General features: G+C 40.4%; 1 protein-coding gene across 2 annotated transcripts in view; it reads left to right on the top strand.

The window, feature by feature from the left end:
• The window catches only part of PGR (progesterone receptor), a 97,833-nt gene extending 77,050 nt beyond the window's left edge, over positions 1-20,783 (top strand). Inside the window, exons 4-8 of one of the 2 annotated variants that reach the window (XM_075198775.1) lie at positions 2,422-2,724; positions 8,417-8,561; positions 9,738-9,868; positions 16,429-16,586; positions 20,308-20,783. In XM_075198775.1, coding sequence (XP_075054876.1) covers positions 2,422-2,724; positions 8,417-8,561; positions 9,738-9,868; positions 16,429-16,586; positions 20,308-20,463 — 893 coding nt within the window. In that variant the 3' untranslated portion in view covers positions 20,464-20,783. Of the gene's footprint in view, positions 1-2,421; positions 2,725-8,416; positions 8,562-9,737; positions 9,869-9,996; positions 10,098-16,428; positions 16,587-20,307 lie in introns of those variants that run through there. The other variant, XM_075198777.1, reaches the window with a different exon arrangement.
• The last annotated feature ends 1,352 nt before the right edge of the window (positions 20,784-22,135 follow it).

Raw genomic sequence — 22,135 nt, 5'->3', positions numbered from 1 at the left:
CTGTACAGACATATAGTCCCTTATCACTATGCCACACCCTTACACTAATGTATTGTGAGCAAGTTGTTACAATCAATAAGATTGACAGGAAGGCTCTAGGAGGAGACAAAGGAATTATGGGTAAGAGAAGTCAAACAGGGCTTGCCGCTTTCGGCCTGGGAGGCAATCACAAGCTAGTGGCCCTGTCTCTTCTATTACAGAGCTGCCATGAAAAAATGGACATTATAAAAACCATGTGGGGGTGGTTTGCCTAATGTGGGTGTGGTTTTATATAGCCATTGAAAGCACCATCTGACAGATTTTTAGTGACTCATATACAACACACAGAGCATTCTAGTGACCTCTATACAATACAGAGAGCATTCTAGTGACCTCTATACAATACAGAGAGCATTCTAGCGACCTCTATACAATACAGAGAGCATTCTAGCGACCTCTATACAATACAGAGAGCATTCTAGCGACCTCTATACAATACAGAGAGCATTCTAGTGATCTCTATACAATACAGAGAGCATTCTAGTGATCTCTATACAATATAGAGAGGATTCTGTTGACCTCTATACAATACAGAGAGCATTCTGGTGATCTCTATACAATACAGAGAGCATTCTAGCGACCTCTATACAATACAGAACACACTCTAGTGAACTCTATACAATACAGAGAGCATTCTAGTGACCTCTATACAATACAGAGAGCATTCTAGTGACCTCTATACAATACAGAGAGCATTCTAGTGACCTCTATACAATACAGAGAGCATTCTAGTGACATCTATACAATATAGAGAGCATTCTAGTGACCTCTATACAATATAGGGAGCATTCTGGTGACCTCTATACAATACAGAGAGCATTCTAGTGACCTCTATACAATACAGAACGCACTCTAGTGAACTCTATACAATACAGAGAGCATTCTAGTGACCTCTATAGAATACAGAGAGCATTCTGGTGATCTCTCTATACAATACAGAAAACTTTCTAGTGACTTACATACAATACACATATTATTCTGGTGCCCTTTATGTAATATAATACATCATAGTGTCCTTTATACTATACATAGAACGTTCAAGTGATCTCTACAATACATAAAAAGATTATTATAACTTTATACAATAGAAAGAGCATTCTAGTGACCAATATACATCACAGAGAACATCTTAATAATAAACATACAATATAGATAAGTTCCTTACAAAGGACTATACAATACAGAGAACATTCAAGTGACCTCTATGCAAAACAGAAATCATCTTTATAACTGATATACATTAATAAACAGACAGATGATGCTCCCCTGCTGTTCCCATTGTGTTTATAATAAAACACGATTGGAAACTGGAGATAGAGGAATGGGCTAAGATCAGGTCACGAGTCGCTAAGAGCTCTATCTGTGTCCGTACCAAAGAGAACTCATATAAGCTCTTATATAGATGGTATTTGGTCCCAACCCACTTGAAAGCCATATATCCTGACTCCTCTAGTCAATGCTGGAGACTATGTGGGCAGGAAGGCTCATTCCAACATATTTGGTGGTCCTGTCCGAGACTTGTGGAATTCTGGCGGAAAATTCACAATTTAATTAATAGAGTCACCTCAGTAAAACTCCCCCCCTGCCCCTCATACTCATTATTGCATAGGCCTATACCGGACGTTAACAAATATACAATGTCGCTTATAGGCCATATACTCAATGCAGCTAAATGCGCAATAGCAGCAAATTGGAAGCACCCAGAATCCCCATCGCTGCCTGAAATTATCAATAGAACATGGCAGACATATAGCTGTGAGCACATTACAAGCATTCTCAATGTCCGTCCCAATAAATTTTGTGCGATTTGGGATCCTTGGCTCGCCTCCTATGGTACAGAACAACCAAGGCCTGATTAGAATGGAGACTAATGAATATAGCGTCAGAAGACGTTCAATATATGGTATATACCTGTAATACATCTAGATGCCAGGTCAGGTGCCCCTTGTCCTTCCCCCTCTTACCATACTAACATCTCTTCCTTTCCTTCCCCTTTTTCCTCCCCCCCCTCCCCCCGTCCCCTGCTTTCTCTTTTTTCTTTCCCTTTCTATGTTTTTACTTTTATTGACAAAGTTCACAATGTTCTTCTCATTTGCAAGGTATTTGTTGTTTGATCAATGTAACTTAACCTTTACACTGTTTTGAAAATTGAAAAATCTCCTTAATAAAATGTGTTTAAAAAAAATTAAAAAAATAAAAACACGATTGGAATGGCCTGAAATTATCTTTTTCCAGCCATGAACCGGTACAAACCCACCCCTGACCGGTGCGCACTTCCTAAAGTAGTGAAATATTTGCAACGTTTTAACACAAATTCAAAGCTTTGTATACTTTTCTAACCTGCAGCCATAGTAAAAGCATGCTTTACCCTCCGTTTCTTAGGTCGGAAGTTCAAAAAGTTTAGCAAAATAAAACCTGGACGAGAGATTGGCACATTTGTGATACAGCAATCCACGACTGTGGACTGTCAACAGGCTCTGACGCGGAGAACATCTACAAGTTCAGCTCAGGAAATTCAGTACCTCCCAGAATTGCTCCAGATCTTACAAAGTATAGAGCCGGAGATGGTGTATGCTGGGTATGATAACACACAGCCCGAAACCCCAAGTGCGCTGTTATGTAGCCTTAACCAGCTTTGTGAACGACAGCTCCTCTGTGTTGTGAAATGGTCAAAATCACTACCAGGTAAGAATGACATTATTGCATGTGTATTAACAGTGATATTTACGCAAAATGTGTTCAAAATAAAAAAAAAATGTCCCTCACACTGTTGGCCAAGTTACCCAAATGAATATAGACATATATTGCACCCCTACTGTACATATAGTGCATTAATAGTAGCTACAAAGAAAATGAAACATTTATTTTATTACTATTTTTTAAAAATGTTTTTGTAAAATTTTTTATTTCACTATGTATGTCCTTTTTTATGAGAGCTAGAGAAGCTGACACACTGAGGAGTCTCTCAGTCTCTGATAGGCTGCTGCATGGGGGAGGAGCTAGGGTGGGTCCAGGTGCAGGGGAGCTGTGTATACTTGTTACAACCATTCACGTGTATATTGTGGGATGGGAAATCTCTGGCTGTGGTAACCAAGATGGAGGAATGAAGCAGAGAACCAGTAGATATTCAACACAGTATATGAACAAGTGGGAAACGTACTGACATTGCTAGTCACCAGAGATAAGGATATTGTTCACTGTTTTGTATACAAGTAGTCAGACCAATTATTTATAATAGTAACCTTCTCAACATTGCTAAGATTCCTCTCCCTGGATGCCACCAAGATCATCATCAATAATCTTTTCATCTCACGCCTTGATTATTGCAAATTTTTCCTCTCTGGCTTGCCTGACAAATCTGCGGTATATGCAGCATCACAACTAATCTTCCTCTCCCGACGTTCCTTCTCTGCTAGACCTCTCTTCACATCCCTCCATTGACTCCCCTTTCCCTCCAGAATCCAAGTTGTTTACCCTCACTTATAAAGTCCTCTTTAATGCCTTCCCTTCCTATATCTCCAACCTTGTCAAGGAATAAACTCGCCCACTCCGTTCAGTCAATGACCTGGGCTTCTCCTCATCACCTATCACCACCTCACACTCCCACCTTCAGGACTTGGCCCGCGCTGCTTCTCACATTAGGAAGTCCCTGTCCTGCCCAATCAGACTCGTCCTCAAGCTCGAATCTTTGAAACGCTCCCTCCTAAGACAATTACCTCCTCACACTCCACCTGTCCCTTTCACTCATCTTCTATCATCTCCATTTACTAGCTCAATCCTCTTAATGTTAACTCTTACAAGTTTGGCCCTCTCTACCTTATATCCCCTCATCCTCCTTGTAATGTTTCCTTTGTTCTAATTATGTCTTCTTATGTAGTTGTTTTCAGTATACTCTTTTGTATTCATGTTTACTGATTCTCTTGTTTCTCTTGTCCCTTACTTACCAGTATTTCTTTCTATTTGTTTTTTGTTGATTGTGCGGCACTGCGTATTATGTGGATATCATATAAATAAATTAAAATGATGATGATATTATTATATGTGATGAGATGTCAACCGCAGATTTTAGTGGAATGGTGACCGAAGTGGGGAAATTATTAAGGAAAATTGCAGTTGGTGTAATGATTTTTTGGGACCGGAAAACACCCAAAAAATCAGGTTGATTGTGCGCTTTACCTATAGCAGTTCCTTTTACCATAGAGCTGAGTATACTCATCAGTACTCTGTGAATCCCAGGATTTAAGCACAGCATTTTAGATGTTTATCAGTTAGGGTCACAACAGAAAAAAGGAGGGGGGAACAAGGAGACAAGAGGTCTGATTTAGTTGGATGCAAGTCAATTTGTGCACCATAAATATGTGATTTGTGTAAAATTTGTCTTACTACGCTTATTTACAACTTGCTCCATATTTTTATTTAAGCGCATTTTATACTTGCGCTTGGAGAGGTGGGTTGGGGTATTCACACATAATGTAAGTACAGCAAATGCGTCGAGACCCAAGTCAACCGTGCCCCTTAGAGGAGTGCGATTTTGATTTACACGTATCATTAGGATACATCTTTTAGGAGATGTATGTTTGCACATTCCTTAGGCCTGGTGCATGTGACTATATATGAGATCCAATGCACCCACCCAATAACTCAGATATAAAGCAGTAGGTGCATATGTCTCAAGTGATCCAACATGCCTGGACCCGATCACTGCAGTACCCAACTACCTGTGGTGAAAGCAGGGCACAGGGTACATTGAAAAATAAGGGTTAAGCCTCTTTGACTTCCCCTCTCAGCAGTACTTGCTTGTATTGGCAGATTGTGTTATATATGTTTCGAATGTTGTGAGTTACAGTTCATAAATGTCACCAGGTAGGTTATTTAGGTGCTGTTATATTCCTTAGCATGTCCCTTAAAGATACTACCATCACTGGAGGTCACAGAAGCACCCAGCTTACCCGCAGCTTCCCCAGAAGTTGCCATACTGTGCCAGAAGTGTTGTTCAGTCACAAACACAAAATCCCCTTAAAAGACTACACAGGTTTAAACTGGGGCTGGGCTTCAGATGCTCAGAGATTAATGTGATTAAGCTCCCATTCTCTGGTTAAATGGGTACCCATTGTTCAGCTTCATGTCCCGCTAAACTACCCAGAGTCGCTTACCGCAGAGTGCCTGCTCTTGCTTGAGGCCTTGGGAGGAGGCTACGTGGCAGCCCTTCTGGTAAGCAGGCATCAGTCTAGGAAAGGTGGGTTATATAAAGACTGCCCTGCTGAAGCCACACCACCCAGGGAACCAGTATCAGTAAAAGGTGGCATCGGTCCACCAACAGCAGTTTTCTCTTTGGGACAGAATTGACTAGGAGTTAAAACTCCTGTAGGGCTTGTCTGGGATCGTGTTGGTGAATCAGATTGTTTAAGTCTCCACAGAGCGTGACATTTTGTGCACCTGTAAAAAGCAGGAAGACATTGTACCTTGCTAGTAGAGTAGTGAGCATGTGGCTTTGCAGCCAGGTCAAAGTTCCAAGTCATATGGTGAGCAATACCCCTTTAGGCTGCTTGTGTAGTGAAACCCATAGTAATTATTATTGAAAGTGCAATATTCCTGATTGTACATTCTTTTCAAATAAATCCTGTTTGTTATTCTATCCAGCTAATCACTCTGAGTGATTTTGAACCTCCCAAGGGTAACTGGTTTTAGTAATGAAATATAGAACATAGGAAATGAGGAAAGGCATAGCTGAAATGATACTGGATTAAGGGCTTTAGTTATCTCGTAAGGTTCAATATATTTAGGACATAATTTGCTATAAACACAGACAAATAGAGAAGTCCCAGTTGATGAGTGTGGAGTTATTATGAACAAACTCCACCCAAATCAAATTATCAGAACAATTGGATACTGGTTATTATATGCAATGCAGAGCAACAGTGATTTGGACATACCTCTCAACATTCCAAATGTCGGAAAGATGTTGCTGACAATCAGGATGGTGGGACAGACCCTTGAAATCGGCAGTTGGGGAGTATGTGTAAATCAGGACAGTTGGGGAGTATGTGTAAATCAGGACAGTTGGGGAGTATGTGTAAATCAGGACAGTTGGGGAGTATGTGTAAATCAGGACAGTTTGGGAGTATGTGTAAATCAGGACAGTTTGGGAGTATGTGTAAATCAGAACAGTTGGGGGGTATGTGTAAATCAGGACAGTTGGGGAGTATGTGTAAATCAGGACAGTGAGGGGAGTATGTGTAAATCAGGACAGTTGGGGAGTATGTGTAAATCAGGACAGTTGGGGAGTATGTGTAAATCAGGACAGTTGGGGAGTATGTGTAAATCAGGACAGTGAGGGGAGTATGTGTAAATCAGGACAGTTGGGGAGTATGTGTAAATCAGGACAGTTGGGGAGTATGTGTAAATCAGGACAGTTGGGGAGTATGTGTAAATCAGGACAGTTGGGGAGTATGTGTAAATCAGGACAGTTGGGGAGTATGTGTAAATCAGGACAATTGGGGAGTATGTGTAAATCAGGACAGTTGGGGAGTATGTGTAAATCAGGACAGTTGGGGAGTATGTGTAAATCAGGACAGTTGGGGAGTATGTGTAAATCAGGACAGTTGGGGAGTATGTGTAAATCAGGACAGTTGGGGAGTATGTGTAAATCAGGACAGTTGGGGAGTATGTGTAAATCAGGACAGTTGGGGAGTATGTGTAAATCAGGACAGTTGGGGAGTATGTGTAAATCAGGACAGTTGGGGAGTATGTGTAAATCAGGACAGTTGGGGAGTATGTGTAAGCAGCTGTGTTGCTATAATGCATTCATAGTCGTGTAGTCTACAACTTTTTTCTCCACTCTCACACCGGGTGATGTGTGCAGCCCCAATATTTCAGCAGATTGAAGAGTGCATAATATCTGTAATCGCCAAGCTCAGAGAGGAAGCCGCTGCCAATGCATAAATCTATCGTAGGCGCTTCTGTGCTCTAAAGTGGGCAATGTGGCAGGGTTCAAAGTCTACCCTCTACAATCTGACTGGCAAAGGGGCAAGTTTACCTGTGCAATGTGCTCTCTGCATAACGGTGGAACTATGGGGGATCAGCAGGTGTGGCCACTATGGGGTACAGAGGTAAAGGATCCCGGTAATCGGGGGTTGCACTCGAACCCTCCTGCTCCGAGGCCACCACCCCACCAGGCTCCCCCTCTGCTCTTTGGAGAATAGATCGGGGGGCTCAAAAGGATAGAGCGGCATAGCCAAGCAACTGCCCAAATTTTGCTATGGGGCCCTTTCTCTGTGCAGTATGACCAGTGTGAATTTCCCCTACATTGTGCCTGCTAGTAAGATATGAAAATGAGCTACAAATCATCATAGATGTTTTCTACTTCTTTCTATAGAATTCTGTTGCAAGCATATGAACAGAGGCACAGTTTGTGCACATAAACCAATGTACAGTATCTGAGAGTACCAATTCCATACATAGAGCAACTAAAATAAAGTCATCTTTAATGTCCCCTTACTTTATTGAGTTATATACTAGGTAAATCAGCATTAAACAAAGAAATGTCCTTGTCCTTACTGTATACTGCCTACGTTTATCTTCCCCTTCCCCACCTGTTCTGCCCTGCAAGTCGTGTCATTTGCGTTCAGACATGAATTGTATGCATTTGACTTCTTTGGAGTAAGGTCCGTTTCAGAGCATGCACAGAGCTCTTCACGCTAGATACGGTAAGAAAACAGACTGACGGCTGAACGTTAATCGGCCCTAGGAGGTGATTAACAGCTGGACATAAAAGATTCCCTTTCATATGTATAAGCAAATGTGCGCCTGTACACATGCCTGTATTTTGAGTAGATGTATTCTGTGGTACATACAACCTTAATTATAACAGAAATATCAGTGCCAAGTTTTATACTTGCACTGGACTTGTGTAGGTACAGTGATGTATTTAAACGTACGTATGACCCAAAATATCAAGGCATCCCAAAGGGCGTAGATAAAGTGCGTATCTATGTCCTTACTGTACTCCACTTGGATGTGAACGACCTTGGTCTGGCTCTTAAAGTGCAAGAGACTGCAAGTCTCAGATATGTGTGGCTGAAAATACTTCCAAAAGATGTGTGCATGCCCAAAATATGTCTGAGACAAATAATTATGTCATGCACATGCACTTGTGTCCAACTATAAATCATGTCTTTCTACAATGCTGTGTGAACATAACTGTGCTCAGTGTACATATGCAGACACAACATTGCAAAGCTAAAAATGCTAATTTGCAGCGGTTGTAAATGATTCCTGTAATCGCTCGGACATGATACTTCCCTTGTTTTTTGCAACCAATGAATTCAGTGTTTCACTGTGTGTATTGTCCCTTTAACTATCACATTTCGCTACTTAGGGTTTAGAAATCTACATATCGATGATCAGATTATCCTCTTGCAATATTCGTGGATGAGTTTGATGGTGTTTGCATTGGGATGGAGGTCCTACAAGCATGTCAGTGGGCAGATGCTTTATTTTGCACCAGATTTAATATTGAATGAGTAAGTATTCACTTGTTTGTCTGCTTTTGTAATGTTAATTTACTAACAATAAAAGGATTGAACTTTATTTAATATAGAGCAGTGCAGTTGGTTATAGTTAATTATTTCACATAGAACAGTACTCTTGGTTATAGCTAATGGTGCTCGGATAGATAACTTGTTGGTCTGGTTTGTCCCACTTGTTTGTTTTCTCTAGCCCCAATCACTTCCAATATTGTTAACATTTTGAAAAATAAAATTTGGACAAAATAAGCTCCACCACTCCGACCCGCCAAACCATGCCACCGGTCTGCCACCTAGACCCACCCAACCAACACATACCAGCAAAACTTTCTGACAGGCCCTATTATGCAGGTAAATAATTGAGATTTCCGTCTGGACATTTGCATTCTGATAAAGACTTTACATCTACTAGGACTACATTTATCATATAGACCACTAGACATATGCCTAGGACATTATTGTTCAAGGGGCACCGTTGAAATGGTTTTAAGTTTCTGTGGCTTATTTAATTTTCCTATGGTTCCTTGAAATAGATTTGATAAAACTTCTAAAAAGGAAAAGTGAAGCTGTTGCCCATAGCAACCAATCAGATTCTAGCAGTCATTTATCCAGTACATTCTATAAAATGAAAGCTAGAATCTGAATTGGTTGCTATGGGCAACAGCTTCACTTTTCCATTTTAAAAAGTCTTAGTAACAAGAGCTGAACCACTGTACTGCAAGTACTTCAGCTTAGAACTTTCTCACATCCACCCATCTCTACCTGGTACACAGGGGCAGGCTGGTCTGGGGGGCATCTGCCCCCCCTGGTTGGTCGAATAGTGGACTACCTTGGGCTGGGTCACTGGGCCATCTGCATTTTATTCCCGATAAAATAGGCTGCTGGGTGGAGTCTTGACCCCTGGACTAAAATTTACCAGCCCTTCCCTGCTGGTGCAATCACAATTTTACAATCTCTATAACTTAGCAGATTCTATTACTCTTTCTCAGAAATTAGTCAAATATATATTATATTTTTTCCCCCAGGGACGTGTACTTTGCCATGTAGTCAAATAAGAAATGTAATAGAGATATGTTTACGGTGTTTATATTGGACATCATTGGACTTAGTAAACGAAATAAAGTAACATTTGTATTTTTTTATATACTAAGTATAAAACATTTGTTTCCTCAGGCAAAGAATGAAAGATTCGTCTTTTTATTCCCTTTGTCTCTCGATGAGGCAGCTGCCCCAGGAGTTTGTAAAATTACAAATCACCCATGAAGAATTCCTCTGCATGAAAGCTCTCTTACTCCTGAATACAAGTGAGTAATGTGTGAGTTGGGGGTCTATGGGGAATGTGTGAATTGTTCACTTTAAAGAGGTTGTCCAACTAAAGCAGAAAAAGTGTATAATGTCGCACAACTGTCTGTGCTCCTTCCCCATGTTGTAGCTGTCCCTCGCTGGCCAGGGGTAAGCCCGTCACGGGGCAGTTTCAATTACCACTTAAAGTCCCGACTATCTATGCACTGATTGGACTGTTCTCCAAGCCACGTAGGTGTTCAAACCCACTTACTTAGAAACTATAGGTCAATAGAACAACCAAACTTTATAAACGCAATTGATGCAATTGTGAAAACGTTTTTTTTAATGCTCTGTGCTTTCACAGTTGGACATACACCTGTTCATTTTCCGTATTGCGCATGTGCACCAGAAAGGGTGTAAGCATACGTCCGTATGCAGATTTAGTTACTTCTTACATTTATGACTCCTTACGGGGAAGAGAAGTGGCGGGACAAGCGTAGACTGAGTACAATAAGGACACACTGATGATGATGACGATCGGAAGCACCAGCTAGCTGCTCATGATTGGCTGATTCCATCTTGACCCCTCCCTCTATTAGTACGTCATCCATTACGGTGTTTGCTATATTATAGGACGTTGCATCATCTATTCACCATACTCATTTGATATTTCCATCAGTGGTAGTCACTTTAACAGCACTGATATGCCTGACAGACTTTAGACCGGCTAAATAACAGCGATGAGGATAAAAGTGACAAAGTGGAAATATCCACTTACCATATAATAGATTTTTAGTATATCCGGCAGTTTTAATAACCTCCACATGTTAAAAGCGACGTTCCCGAACATCTACAGTCAGAAGTGACGTCACTTGTAATGGTCTGACTGAAAACGGTGCTTTTAAAGTGGCAATGGCCGGATTGACCGCCTGTATAATGAAAAGCAGGCCGTGTGTCGTGCATATCTGTGCATATGCTAGTACCACACCCATTTCCATTTGGACTGTGAGAGGAAAAAAGATTCCCTTTTGATTGATAGTTTTGGGTACGAAATCTAGACAGTGAAAATGTCGACATGCTAACTGCCCGTCACTTTCATTCTGGTGACAGCTTCACGATGTCAACATTAAAAGAGCAATGCCTGCTGGTGCTGCGACTGTCGACATTGTGAAGGACGACAATCACACTGTCAAAATTATGAAGCTGTCACCAGAATGTAAGTGTCAGCATTTAGCCTGCCGACATTTTCATTGATGGAAATATAACCGCCTCCTGATTTATAAAGGGAAAAATGACAGATGATTCTCTCTTAATATACTGTATATGGTAAATGTGAATTTCACATTTATTAATAATACTGTCCAGACACTCTGCCCTCTATTCTGTCTTGAGTTCCATTCGTCTGAGCACATAAATACGCTAATCCATGTATGCGTCACTTGTTGCTTACGTTTGGGGTGCAAATGCTTTCTCAACGTGAGTCCCGTAGTGTCCTGAAATTACAATCACTATGTGCATTATGTAGGAAGCAAAATGGGGAAAAAAGGATGTTCTCTCAGCAGAGAGCAGTTATTAAGTATGTAATGCTTTCTCCTGGACTGGCTTTCTGCAGCCCACACAGCAGGAGAGCTGTGAGGAGCTAGCCCAGGAGCGAGCATAGAAAAGTCTATAAGCCATACTTACTAACTTCCTGAAGTTGGCTTCCAGGAGCCTGCCGGGGGAGGTGGGTGTGAGGGGGGCGGGGCACCAAAATTGCATCATTTTGGACCCACCCACGGTGATGTAATGACGCAAACGCTGCATTTTACATGGGGGGCAGGGCCAAATGCCGCAATTCCCAGAGAATCACGGCATTTTGGACCGAATTCTGTCCACTTCACTAGGAAGCGGGCAGTTTCGGGAGATTGCTACACTCTCCCGGGAGTCCATGAGACTCACCCAAAATGCGGGAGTCTCTAGGAAAGTAAGTTGGGTTGCCGGAGTACAATGCTCTCTCCCGGACAGGCTTCCTCTATACCTGGTATGTAGTCAGAGAAGGAGAGAGCATAGGGCATAACCAGCATCATGAATAAAATGAATTCTTCTGACCGAATTTGGTGTTCTAACTGCTCTACATACGAGTATACAGTTTGCACTCCTAATATATTCATAAAATCTATTTAAAAAAATCTAATGAACTGGAAAAGCTATAGCTAGACTTTCACATACTATTTTAATAGACTAGCACTTTCGGTTATTAGCTGGACAGTTAGTTGTATTGTTTGTGGTTGAGATAAATGTCATACACAACAACATCTATACTGCATCAATTGCCAATTTCTTCATTTTACATAAGTTAGAGGAGTGAATGGGAAATTCCTCAGTCAGAATCACATTACATTGAAACGTGCGGAAACCTTCAGTAGAGCGCGACCCTGTCTTAGGTTTTGGATTATTAATGGGCAGTCATTCTGTAACAGGATAAATATTTATTTTGATGCATATCTTTAAAAAAAATAAAAATAACTTAGATTTCTCATGAGAAAATATTTTGTTCTAAATAAAACAGAAGATGAATATGTTTGTTGGAGAGGATGTTACATTAGTGTACTAGAGCGCGCTCTCTTTATATCACCCCAATTTATAATACCAACCTCGCAGGTATATTATTTCTGGAAAAATGTATTCCATTATATTTCACCCTCCTTATAATGCCACTTTCTTCCTATAACATTCCCATTCAGTCAATGCATTCTGCCTTAATGTTGTTGGCGTAGGACTGAAATTCTGTGCAACATTTTATACCCAAATGGGTGGATATTGTGCTCATCTCTACCAGAGCAGTAGCTCCTGTGTTATAAGCTGGTATTCTAAAGATGGAGCACTGTATATATAACAGTAGCATAGGCAAACTGAGGGGGGTTTTCTAGTGCCTGGAAACTCCCCTCCAAGCCTGGGGCCCTGTATAACTGAGGTGGTTGGACCCTACTCCTGCTTCACACAGCTCTGCTTGAAAAGGGAGAGCTGCGTGCACCTAACAGTAGTGCACGCAGCATTGCCCATGTATATTATGGGGATAGGATGAATTGGAGAGCAGCCAAGCACTGTCTAAAATTATAGCCATGCCCCCATGCATGCTGGTCACGCCCACTGGTGGCATGGTGTGGAAACCCCCCTCTACAAATCCTGCGTTTGCCCCTGAGTAGCTGCTACGATAGTATGTTTATTGGACCTAAAGGAGATCTCTACCTATATATAGGATTCAGGAATTGACATACAGATCCAGCTATTGTTAGGACTTACATAGAAAGTATTATGGAAATTTTTATTAGATAAACCTGTAGGGTTTGTTATGTCCGAGTCTTTGATGGATGTGTTTATAAAATATCTTAGATTTCTCATGAGCAAATATCTTGTTCTAAATAAAACGGTGAAAAGAAACACGTTTGTTTGATCTTACATTAGCGTCTTAGGTGCTCTCATTTTTATACTTTATAATGTCAACCTTGCTTACAACCAGGTGTATTTTCTCTGAACAAAAGTATCTAAAAATATAATAATTCCCTAATATGTGACTATCACTCTCCCACCGTCAATAACACCACCATTTCCTCAGTCTCCCAAGCCCGCTGCCTTGGTGTCACACATTAATCTGCCCTCTGCTTTATTCCTCACATCCAGACTCTCTCCCTGTCCTGTCACCTCCACTTTAAATATATTGTCAGAATACGCCCTTTTCTAACCCAAGGTGCTACCCATTTCCCCCACTGTCCTGCACTGTGGAGCCTTACAAATCAACAATAATAATATTGTTCTTGAGTAGGGACTCAAAGTAAGGGCTGACACTCTCTATCAACATATGTAAACCATGGAAACAAACTCTAGACTGCACTGATTGTTTCCACGTTTGCCAACGTTGCTAAGGAGTGTCGGTCCTAAAGAACATATCTGTGAAGTGGGAGCAACAATGGGCCTGATTCATTAAGGAGAGCAAAGCAGAAAAAAATGAGTAAATTTGCTCCTGGATAAATCATCTTACAATGCAGGGGGTGCAAATCAGATTATTATTTTGCACGTAAGTAAAATACTGGCTCCTTTTCATGTAGCACACAAATATTTGATAGCTTTATTTTTACACTGACATTTAAAGTTGATCTAGAACATGCCCTACCCCAACTATAAATCTGTCCTCACGTTTTAAATTTACCTCCCCCTCCAATGCAACATGGTTTTACCAAGGTACAAATTTGCTCCAGCCAACCAGTATGATTTTAAATTAATGTTTGCATGGAGTTACCCTTTAAGTCCACCTTGTGACCCATCTGTCTGTTGCTCTCTTATATTTTGTATTATTACTATTAAAGCTATTATATAGTATATTCTATAATGCCACGTGTTATTACATACAAAAACTGGATTGAGGGAGGACTTGCTAATTTATTATAATATTATACGTACTGTATAATATTATAATATAATATAATAACGTACTGTTGTTTTAAACATGCCTTTGAATAAATGGGCAAAAAAGACATTTGCCCTGCATAGGCAAACCGAGGGGGGGGGTCCTAGTGCCTGGAAACCCCCTCCAAGCCTGGGGCACTGTATAATTAACATGGCTGGACCCTGCCCCCGCTTCACATGGCTCTGCTTGAAAAGGGAGAGCTGCGTGCACCTAACAGTAGTGCACGCAGCATGACCCATGTATATTAAAGGGATAGGAAGAGTTGGAGAGCAGCCAAGCACTGTCTAATATTATAGATATGCCCCCATGCATGCTGGCCACGCCCACTGGTGGCATGGTGTGGAAACCCCCCTCTACAAATCCTGCATTTTCCCCTGTCCAGTAACTAGAGTTTAATGGCAATAATCAGCTGGTGGAACTCTGCTTACAATGGACCTTTTGTCTAAACACATGGGCAACCAATTTATGGATTGGACCAATATTCACTGAAAGGCTTTTTGGTTTCCTCCATAGATACCCAATAGCGCCTCAGAAAGAAAAGACAATTTGAACCCAAAACACGATGACGAAGGTCACTAAAAATATATGAAAAGAAAAAGCAAACATCCAGCATAAAGGTTTCTAATTGTGTCACATACTAGTTCCACACAATAATTCCAAAGCTATTACAAAGTACTGAATGCTAAGCTGTATATATAACAATTTTTCTACATAAAACATTCACATACATTCGTAGCCCACCTTCGTATGAGGCATAGTACATGGATTATCTACCTTTACTCTTTTTGATGACACCCTTGGTATACCTCATTTGGAAACACCTCTAGCGATTGCTATAGCTGTGAAAGAAAATATTAACAAACTTGTCACCAACTTAGTTCAGTTTTATACCACATAGCAATTAACACTTGTGTAACAATTTCTCCGGTTGGGTCTTTTATTGACCAAGCTTACTTTTATAATCTCACCTATACACCATGCTGCAGGACAGACTAGGTTTGTTTTTAAAGCGGCACTGACACCTAGTAAAAGATTTTACTAAGGTGCTCTCCCCTTAGTGGGGTTACTGGCTCTTCTGTTCCTCTTACAGATTTGTCCAAAAATTGGGGTGGGAAACGGGAAGATCAATAAAATGAAATCCTGTGAAACGTCAGATCATAGTCTGATATTATACTTGTCACTTTGTGATTAAAGCCTTTTATTACAGTTGGTTACACTGTGTCTGACAAACCCGCTTTGGCACAGAAGTGCAATTGGAGGGTGCAAAATGTGTCTCATTAGAAATTTTAGGGACGAGACCCGAACTCCAGGATCCTCACAGGTAGGGAAGAAGTCAAGTCCCAAAATGAGCCCTCCACCCACTTATTTTATTGAAAATTTTATTGAAATCTTGCTTTTGTATGTTGGTGTAAAGTAGGTACAAACATGTATCAAATTCTTTCTCAGCAAGGACATCCCTAGTCTGCCCAGATTATCCCAGCAGGTTGTGCAATAGTGGCCCTAAAATCCATGCACTTCCTTGTTAAAACTGGTGCATTTGCCCAAAATCAAGCATGTGATATAACAAAGGGGCATTTGCACTGCAGTATTCCATTGTTGCACTTTCATCAGTGAGTCATAAAACAACATTACCTTCTATCACATCACCATCATGTATGTAGGTGGGCTGTTATAAACTTTAGTTAGGATGTTTATGTTTGTTTTTTGTTTCTTTGTTAATTTGTTTGTCTAATTTTTTTTCCCTGCTTATGGCGGCTATAGAAAATCACCTATCGCTATAATTTTGCAATTAAATGTTACTCAGCCACCTCTGTGATTCTGGCCCGTAGCTAGACGGTTCACCTATACGCAGTAACGCCGATAGCCCAAAACAAGAAACAAAACAAAAAAAAGTTAACAATAGATAACAATGTTTAAAAAAAATATTAGCCATTGTAAAATGAAAAAGCATTTTTGAATTAATTGTCTTCTGCTAACGCCATCCTAAGATGATGACACAAGAAGAATTGTGTCGGTATTTGCCTGATATGTGGTGCAATGGTTGCCTGGTTCTAGTGGATAACCGTTATAACATGTTATTTATGCTCATGGTACAGTAAATTATACATGTGTTTACATCATAGATTTATTTTCTAGTTCCTTTAGAGGGTCTTAAAAGCCAAAGTCTTTTTGACGAGATGAGGTCGAATTACATTAGAGAATTGGCCAAGGCGATTGGCATGAGGCACAAGGGCGTTGTTGCCAGCTCCCAGCGGTTCTTTCAGCTTACTAAAGTTATGGATTACATGCATGAAGTAAGTGCTTTCACTATTACCTACAGACCACATTATTGTTTCATTCCGTAGCAAGAGGTGTAGAACATTGTCTTTGGTGCAGACCAACTACCAATACCAGGAAAGAGATGTAACAAAAACAGACCCGATTTCTGAAGACAGTCCTGGGGGTAAATGTATGAAGCTCTGATTTTCGGAAATTGGCGACTTTGCAGAGGGAAATTTAAGGCAGCGATGGCTTGTAAAGGCAAACTTGCCATCGCCGCTTTAAATATCCCCTGCAAAGTCGCTGATTTCCAGGGACTTGCAGAAATCGGAGCTTCATACATTTACCCCCCGATGTCATGCAGTTAAATTGGATGAAGCCTTGTGGTAATGGGTGTGACCTAATATTAAAGGATATCTTCTGGCCAGATCACGACCAGGGCATAACGTGTCCCGATCTTGTACGTCGTGGGTGTATATACAGTTCAACCACTTTCAATGTTTCCCAACAAAGTACAGTTCAGTTTAGAAGAATTATTGAATTATTTTCGCTAGGAAAAAAAAAAAATGTTATTAATTAAAGTCCATGTTTCATCCAGAAAACATTGTCTTGCGTTTAACTATTATGTAGTACAAACCAGTGGTCAAAGTGGAAATGTAGAAGTGGTGGTATGGAAAATGTAAGTGAATGAAATGTAATATTATTACAATGAAGGCAGTAGGAGAGGTGGCGGTATGACATACCCCCGTATACCCCCCACTTCCACCACTGGTGCAAATAAAATAATGACAGTATTCTCTAGTAAAGAACTTGTAATACCATAACTTGATTGAATTGATTTCTCAATTTGAAAGCTTGTATTTTTGCCTTGTTCTATTAAACACAAACTAGCAGCTTTATATAACGACCTGGGGCTTAATCAATAACATGATGCTAAGAGCAATGCTGCGAGCTGTAGCAACCAATTACATGCCAGCTTCTACAGTGTAATGTGCTCAAGTTTCTAATAAGCTTCTATGTGATTGGTCGCTATGGGTGACAGTACATGATTGCTCTCTGCACCATGTTATTAAAGAATCCACATTTGATACATGAGACGTGCTTTACCTTTTCTTCGAACAATTAAAAAACTGGAAAGAATTTGGAGATCCATTTCATGTTATAAGTTTATATTAATTGTCTATAGTTCAACCTAACCTGCAACACATGTGCTGAGTTTGTTGTCAATGGCTTCATATAGTATAGCTAATTTCTGACCCATCACCCTACCTATATAAAAATAAAATAAATATCACCTGTATTATCTGAATTTGTGGCAATAATTTTACAATACAGTGAAGATCATTTCTTAATCATTACCCCCCCCCCCCCCCCCCCGAAAATGTGTCTTTGTCCTCTGTGTACATACATTAGATCACACCCCCATTCTGCATAATCATCTTTGTATATACTTTGCATGTCATTTTGCAGGGTTGTGGCCCGTGGCGAACTTAAAAAGTCACATCAAAGCACCTCCTACTATCGTATATGACCTTTCCTTTCTCAAAAATAATGCTTGTTTGATCCTCGTGTTTTTACTAACCATGGAAGTGAGAGGACTTTAATTCAAGTGTCCCAGTTTTACATTTAGAGTTAGTATGTATGCATATTAATATTTGCTTTATAAATTGCGCCTTGTTGAATTAAAAGGCTTCCTTTGGAGCTCCCTAACCCTTCTTACTTGACTCTCCCCCAACCTACAATCCTTCAAATGCTCACTTAAAACTCACCTTTTCAAGCTCACCTATCCTACCACCTCCTGACCATCTTATCCATAACCTCCTCTTCCTTCGCCCGACATCTCCAATTTCTCCCAGTTAATCCTACTGTCTCTCACCACCCCTCCCTCTAGAATGTAACCTCTCATGGACACGTTCCTCTCTACCTATTGTCCCACATCTGTCTACTGTCTTATTCCCTTGTACGTTCCTTCACTCCGTGTGAGTCCCCATAGCATTACTCACAATCTGTGCTACTTACTTGTATTACCTCATCTATTTGCTACCTGCTTCTATATCCCTCACTAAGGAATCTGTGTCGCCTGATAAATAATTAAATAATAATCCTATTGAAACAAGTGATTAAAGCCCGATTACCGCCACCGTCAAGGTGAGATAAAAAGCTCGACAATTTGTTCAAATGGAATGGCTCTGCAGATCTCCACTAAACGTTAAATATGCACAGTCCACTCCTTCACTTCGGCCGGTCCGCATTCTACAGAGAACACTCTGATCTGCCCATATCCAGCCATCAAAAGTAGAATCAATCAGCACCAACCTATGTATGAATCCATCGATGCAGGAACAACTGTGCAAAAAGAGGCATATAATACCCTAAAAGAAGAATAAAAGAGCTTTTGTGCCGTATGTCTGCATTTATCCACATTCATAAATAAATGCTGTGTAAACCTACGCAACGAGGCTGGCAATGTCTTCTGACTGAACAACTGATATGTCAAGACAGTCATGGGTGAACTTTAGCTATAGGAAACCGTTCTATACCTCCCAAAGTGGTGGGTTAATTGGTCACACCCCCTGATCTACCCAGTCACACCCATATTTACCAAGGTCACACCCTCAATAAGGAATGTATCACAGAAACTATTGGTGGGTATGTTATACAAGTTAACCCGTGCATGATACTCATGCATTCTAGTCAAATCAAGCTACTAAAGGTGTTAAAAAGGTTCTTGTCATACATTTGGGGCTAGGCCAGACCTCCTCAGGGGAAGAGCGTTACTTCCCGACGTAAGCGCCCTTTTTTAACGTGGTTTTGTCCACATGTCACCACCTCATCATTCTTCTCCATAACCTCATCCTTCATCTTCATCGCCACATCCTTAATCTCCATCGTCTTACTGTTCTAAAACCTCTCGATACACAATGTTTCTGCTAAACACCTTATCGCTGTGCTCAATCAGTCTTCCTTGAAGGGCAGTATTCATAACCTGCACTTTCACATCACTGCTTCTCCGTACTCATGAAAATGCGACATACAATTGTCCATGACCAAAGACAGGCTCTGGTAAATAAATACCCATACGGTCAAGTGTTTGACCCTGTGACTTGTTAATGGTTATAGCTAATGCCGCCTTCAAAGGGAACTGCCGCCGTCTTAGCTTAAATGGCAGTCCTGTATCGGATGGACAACAGTCAATCCGAGGTATCATCACCTTCTCTCCTTCAGCAGAGCCAGTCAAAACTTCTGCTTGTATCACATTCGTTTTCAGTGCTGTCATTACTAATCAAGTGCCATTGCACAGTCCTCTCTTAACATTCAGATTTACTCATAAAGTTAGCCTTTACTATCCCTCCCACGGGGGGAAGGGGGGATGATGTAAGTTAACTGACTTCACTATTATAATTTTTTTGTAAAATAATGACAGTATACCAAATTTCAGGTCAATTGGATGAGCCCTTTCTGAGAAAATAGTTTTTTCCACACACACACTAACACATGCCGCTAGGCTTATATATAGTAGATTAGTCTCTATAGCAATTGGTATACGCAGCACATCTTTTAAAATGTAATATGTGGCCCCCTTGAAGCACTAAGGTCTACACTGCAGTATGTAGACATTTGTATAATACTTTTGAGATCGGAGAGGGCAGAAAAACACCCATTTGTGCTTTGTTTTCTATGTGTTTAGTCTTGTGTTTCAGAGTAAGCCTTTCTCCGTATTAACATGTTCCATTTATGTCGTTTTCCTGGAAACAGCTAGTCAAGCAGCTCCATCTCTATTGCCTCAACACTTTTCTTCAGTCTCGAACACTGAGCGTGGAGTTCCCAGAAATGATGACAGAAGTCATATCGGCGCAGTTACCCAAAATACTGGCGGGGATGGTAAAGCAGCTCGTCTTTCACCAAAAGTGAACAATCTTTTCTTTTCTTTTTTTTGTCTCCAGCGCAAACCTATTTATTTATTTACTAATAATTGTTCGCAAAATATAACAAAAATTATGTGTGATAACTACAATTTCAATTATAATTTGTTACGGTTTTCATGGCAAACAGATATGCGGAGGAGCTAGCACTCAAATCTGCGGCGTGTATGCGGGAGATATCTGTATTTTGCGGTGTTTCTCCTATTTTGAATTCTACTGTATAAAGGCTACAAGTCCTGCAGTCTGGAGCAAGTAAATGTGAGCTGGTTATGTCTATAGATTTCTTTAACATAAATAAAATTACCTATACTTTGTGGACCTCATTTACGAAACTGACTAGCCTGTGCGTCTTGCTTTGTTAGCATACAAAGGAAACTACAAGAAATTTACACTAATGAAAAAATGTGACACTATATAAAAATATCTTAACATCCGTATATAAGCACTGAAACTGCATATTCTGGACGTCATAATGAAGTACAGGAAAACTGACACTTATGATGCATTAGCAATAACTACAATGTTATCCCAGTATAAAATATGATTATTAAGAAAATCACATATAAAATGAATCATGTTAAAACTCGCTATCAATACATTCACAATTTTTTTACAAATTAGATTTTATCTTAAGGCATTATAGCCGATCTTATTTCATAGGAACAGTATTAGAAGCAATAATTTAGGTGATTGGCATTAAAACACAATAGTAAGAAGTCTAGAGTAAAACTGTTATGGAGGCTATCGGTGGTTTATAGAGATTTCTGTCGTTGGTGTAATTCCCCAGCAATATTTATGTTTAAAAGGATCTCACCGCAGTGTCCACCAGTCTCCCGTGTATTTTCTCTACGCGTTTCGTTGGAAATTGGTTGTTTAGGGACTTATTTATTAAACCTTCAATTGGTGTCTATTCCCTGAAAACAGCAGTTTTCGGGGAATAGATGCCAATTGAAGTGTTTGCCTTATCTATCAATAGTGCATCGCAACAGATATCATAGATATATCATAGATATCTGCTGCTTTGCACTTTTTTTCGTAATACATAGCAGTCCCCATAGATGTCTATGGGGACTGCTTGTACCGCAATTTAACAATGAATAGAAATGGTTTTACACATACGGTAATGTTCGCCAGCTCAGGCTGCTGTACATTACCGTTTCTGCAATTTTTCAGCACTGTTCAGGTCTGCTCTGAAGAGCAGAGTTTTACAATGCAATTGTGGAGGGATCACATGATCCCTCACTGTCACACAGCGCATGTGTGGAGGAATCACATTATCCCTCCCTGTCACACAGCGCATGTGTGGAGGGATCACATGATCCCTCCCTGTCACACTCCGCTCTCTGCAGCACTGAGGTGCAGAGAAGTTTTCAGAAGGAGCATGCGCACAAGGCTTCTGTGGATTGCACAGCAGCTTCGGGAACGAAGAGCAGTGAAAAGATACGTTTTTTTACTTCACAGGAACAGTAGTTTTTTTGTGACTGCTGCTCCTGTGGAGATTTTTTAATAAATATGAGAGATAGTTCAATCCTTATCAATGCGATAAGGATTGAAAACTATTTTTCATTTTATGCGGCTGTTGATAAATGTGCCCCTTAGTGAGTGTTCGTCTGCATGACGCTAACTGGTCTCCTCAGCCGATAAAGATGTTGCAGCGTTCG

This window comes from Mixophyes fleayi, chromosome 2 (genome assembly GCF_038048845.1).
Source record: "Mixophyes fleayi isolate aMixFle1 chromosome 2, aMixFle1.hap1, whole genome shotgun sequence".
Taxonomy (NCBI): Eukaryota; Metazoa; Chordata; class Amphibia; order Anura; family Limnodynastidae; genus Mixophyes; species Mixophyes fleayi.
Note: the sequence above shows the minus strand (reverse complement) of the source record. Positions and strands in the feature narration are given on the sequence as shown.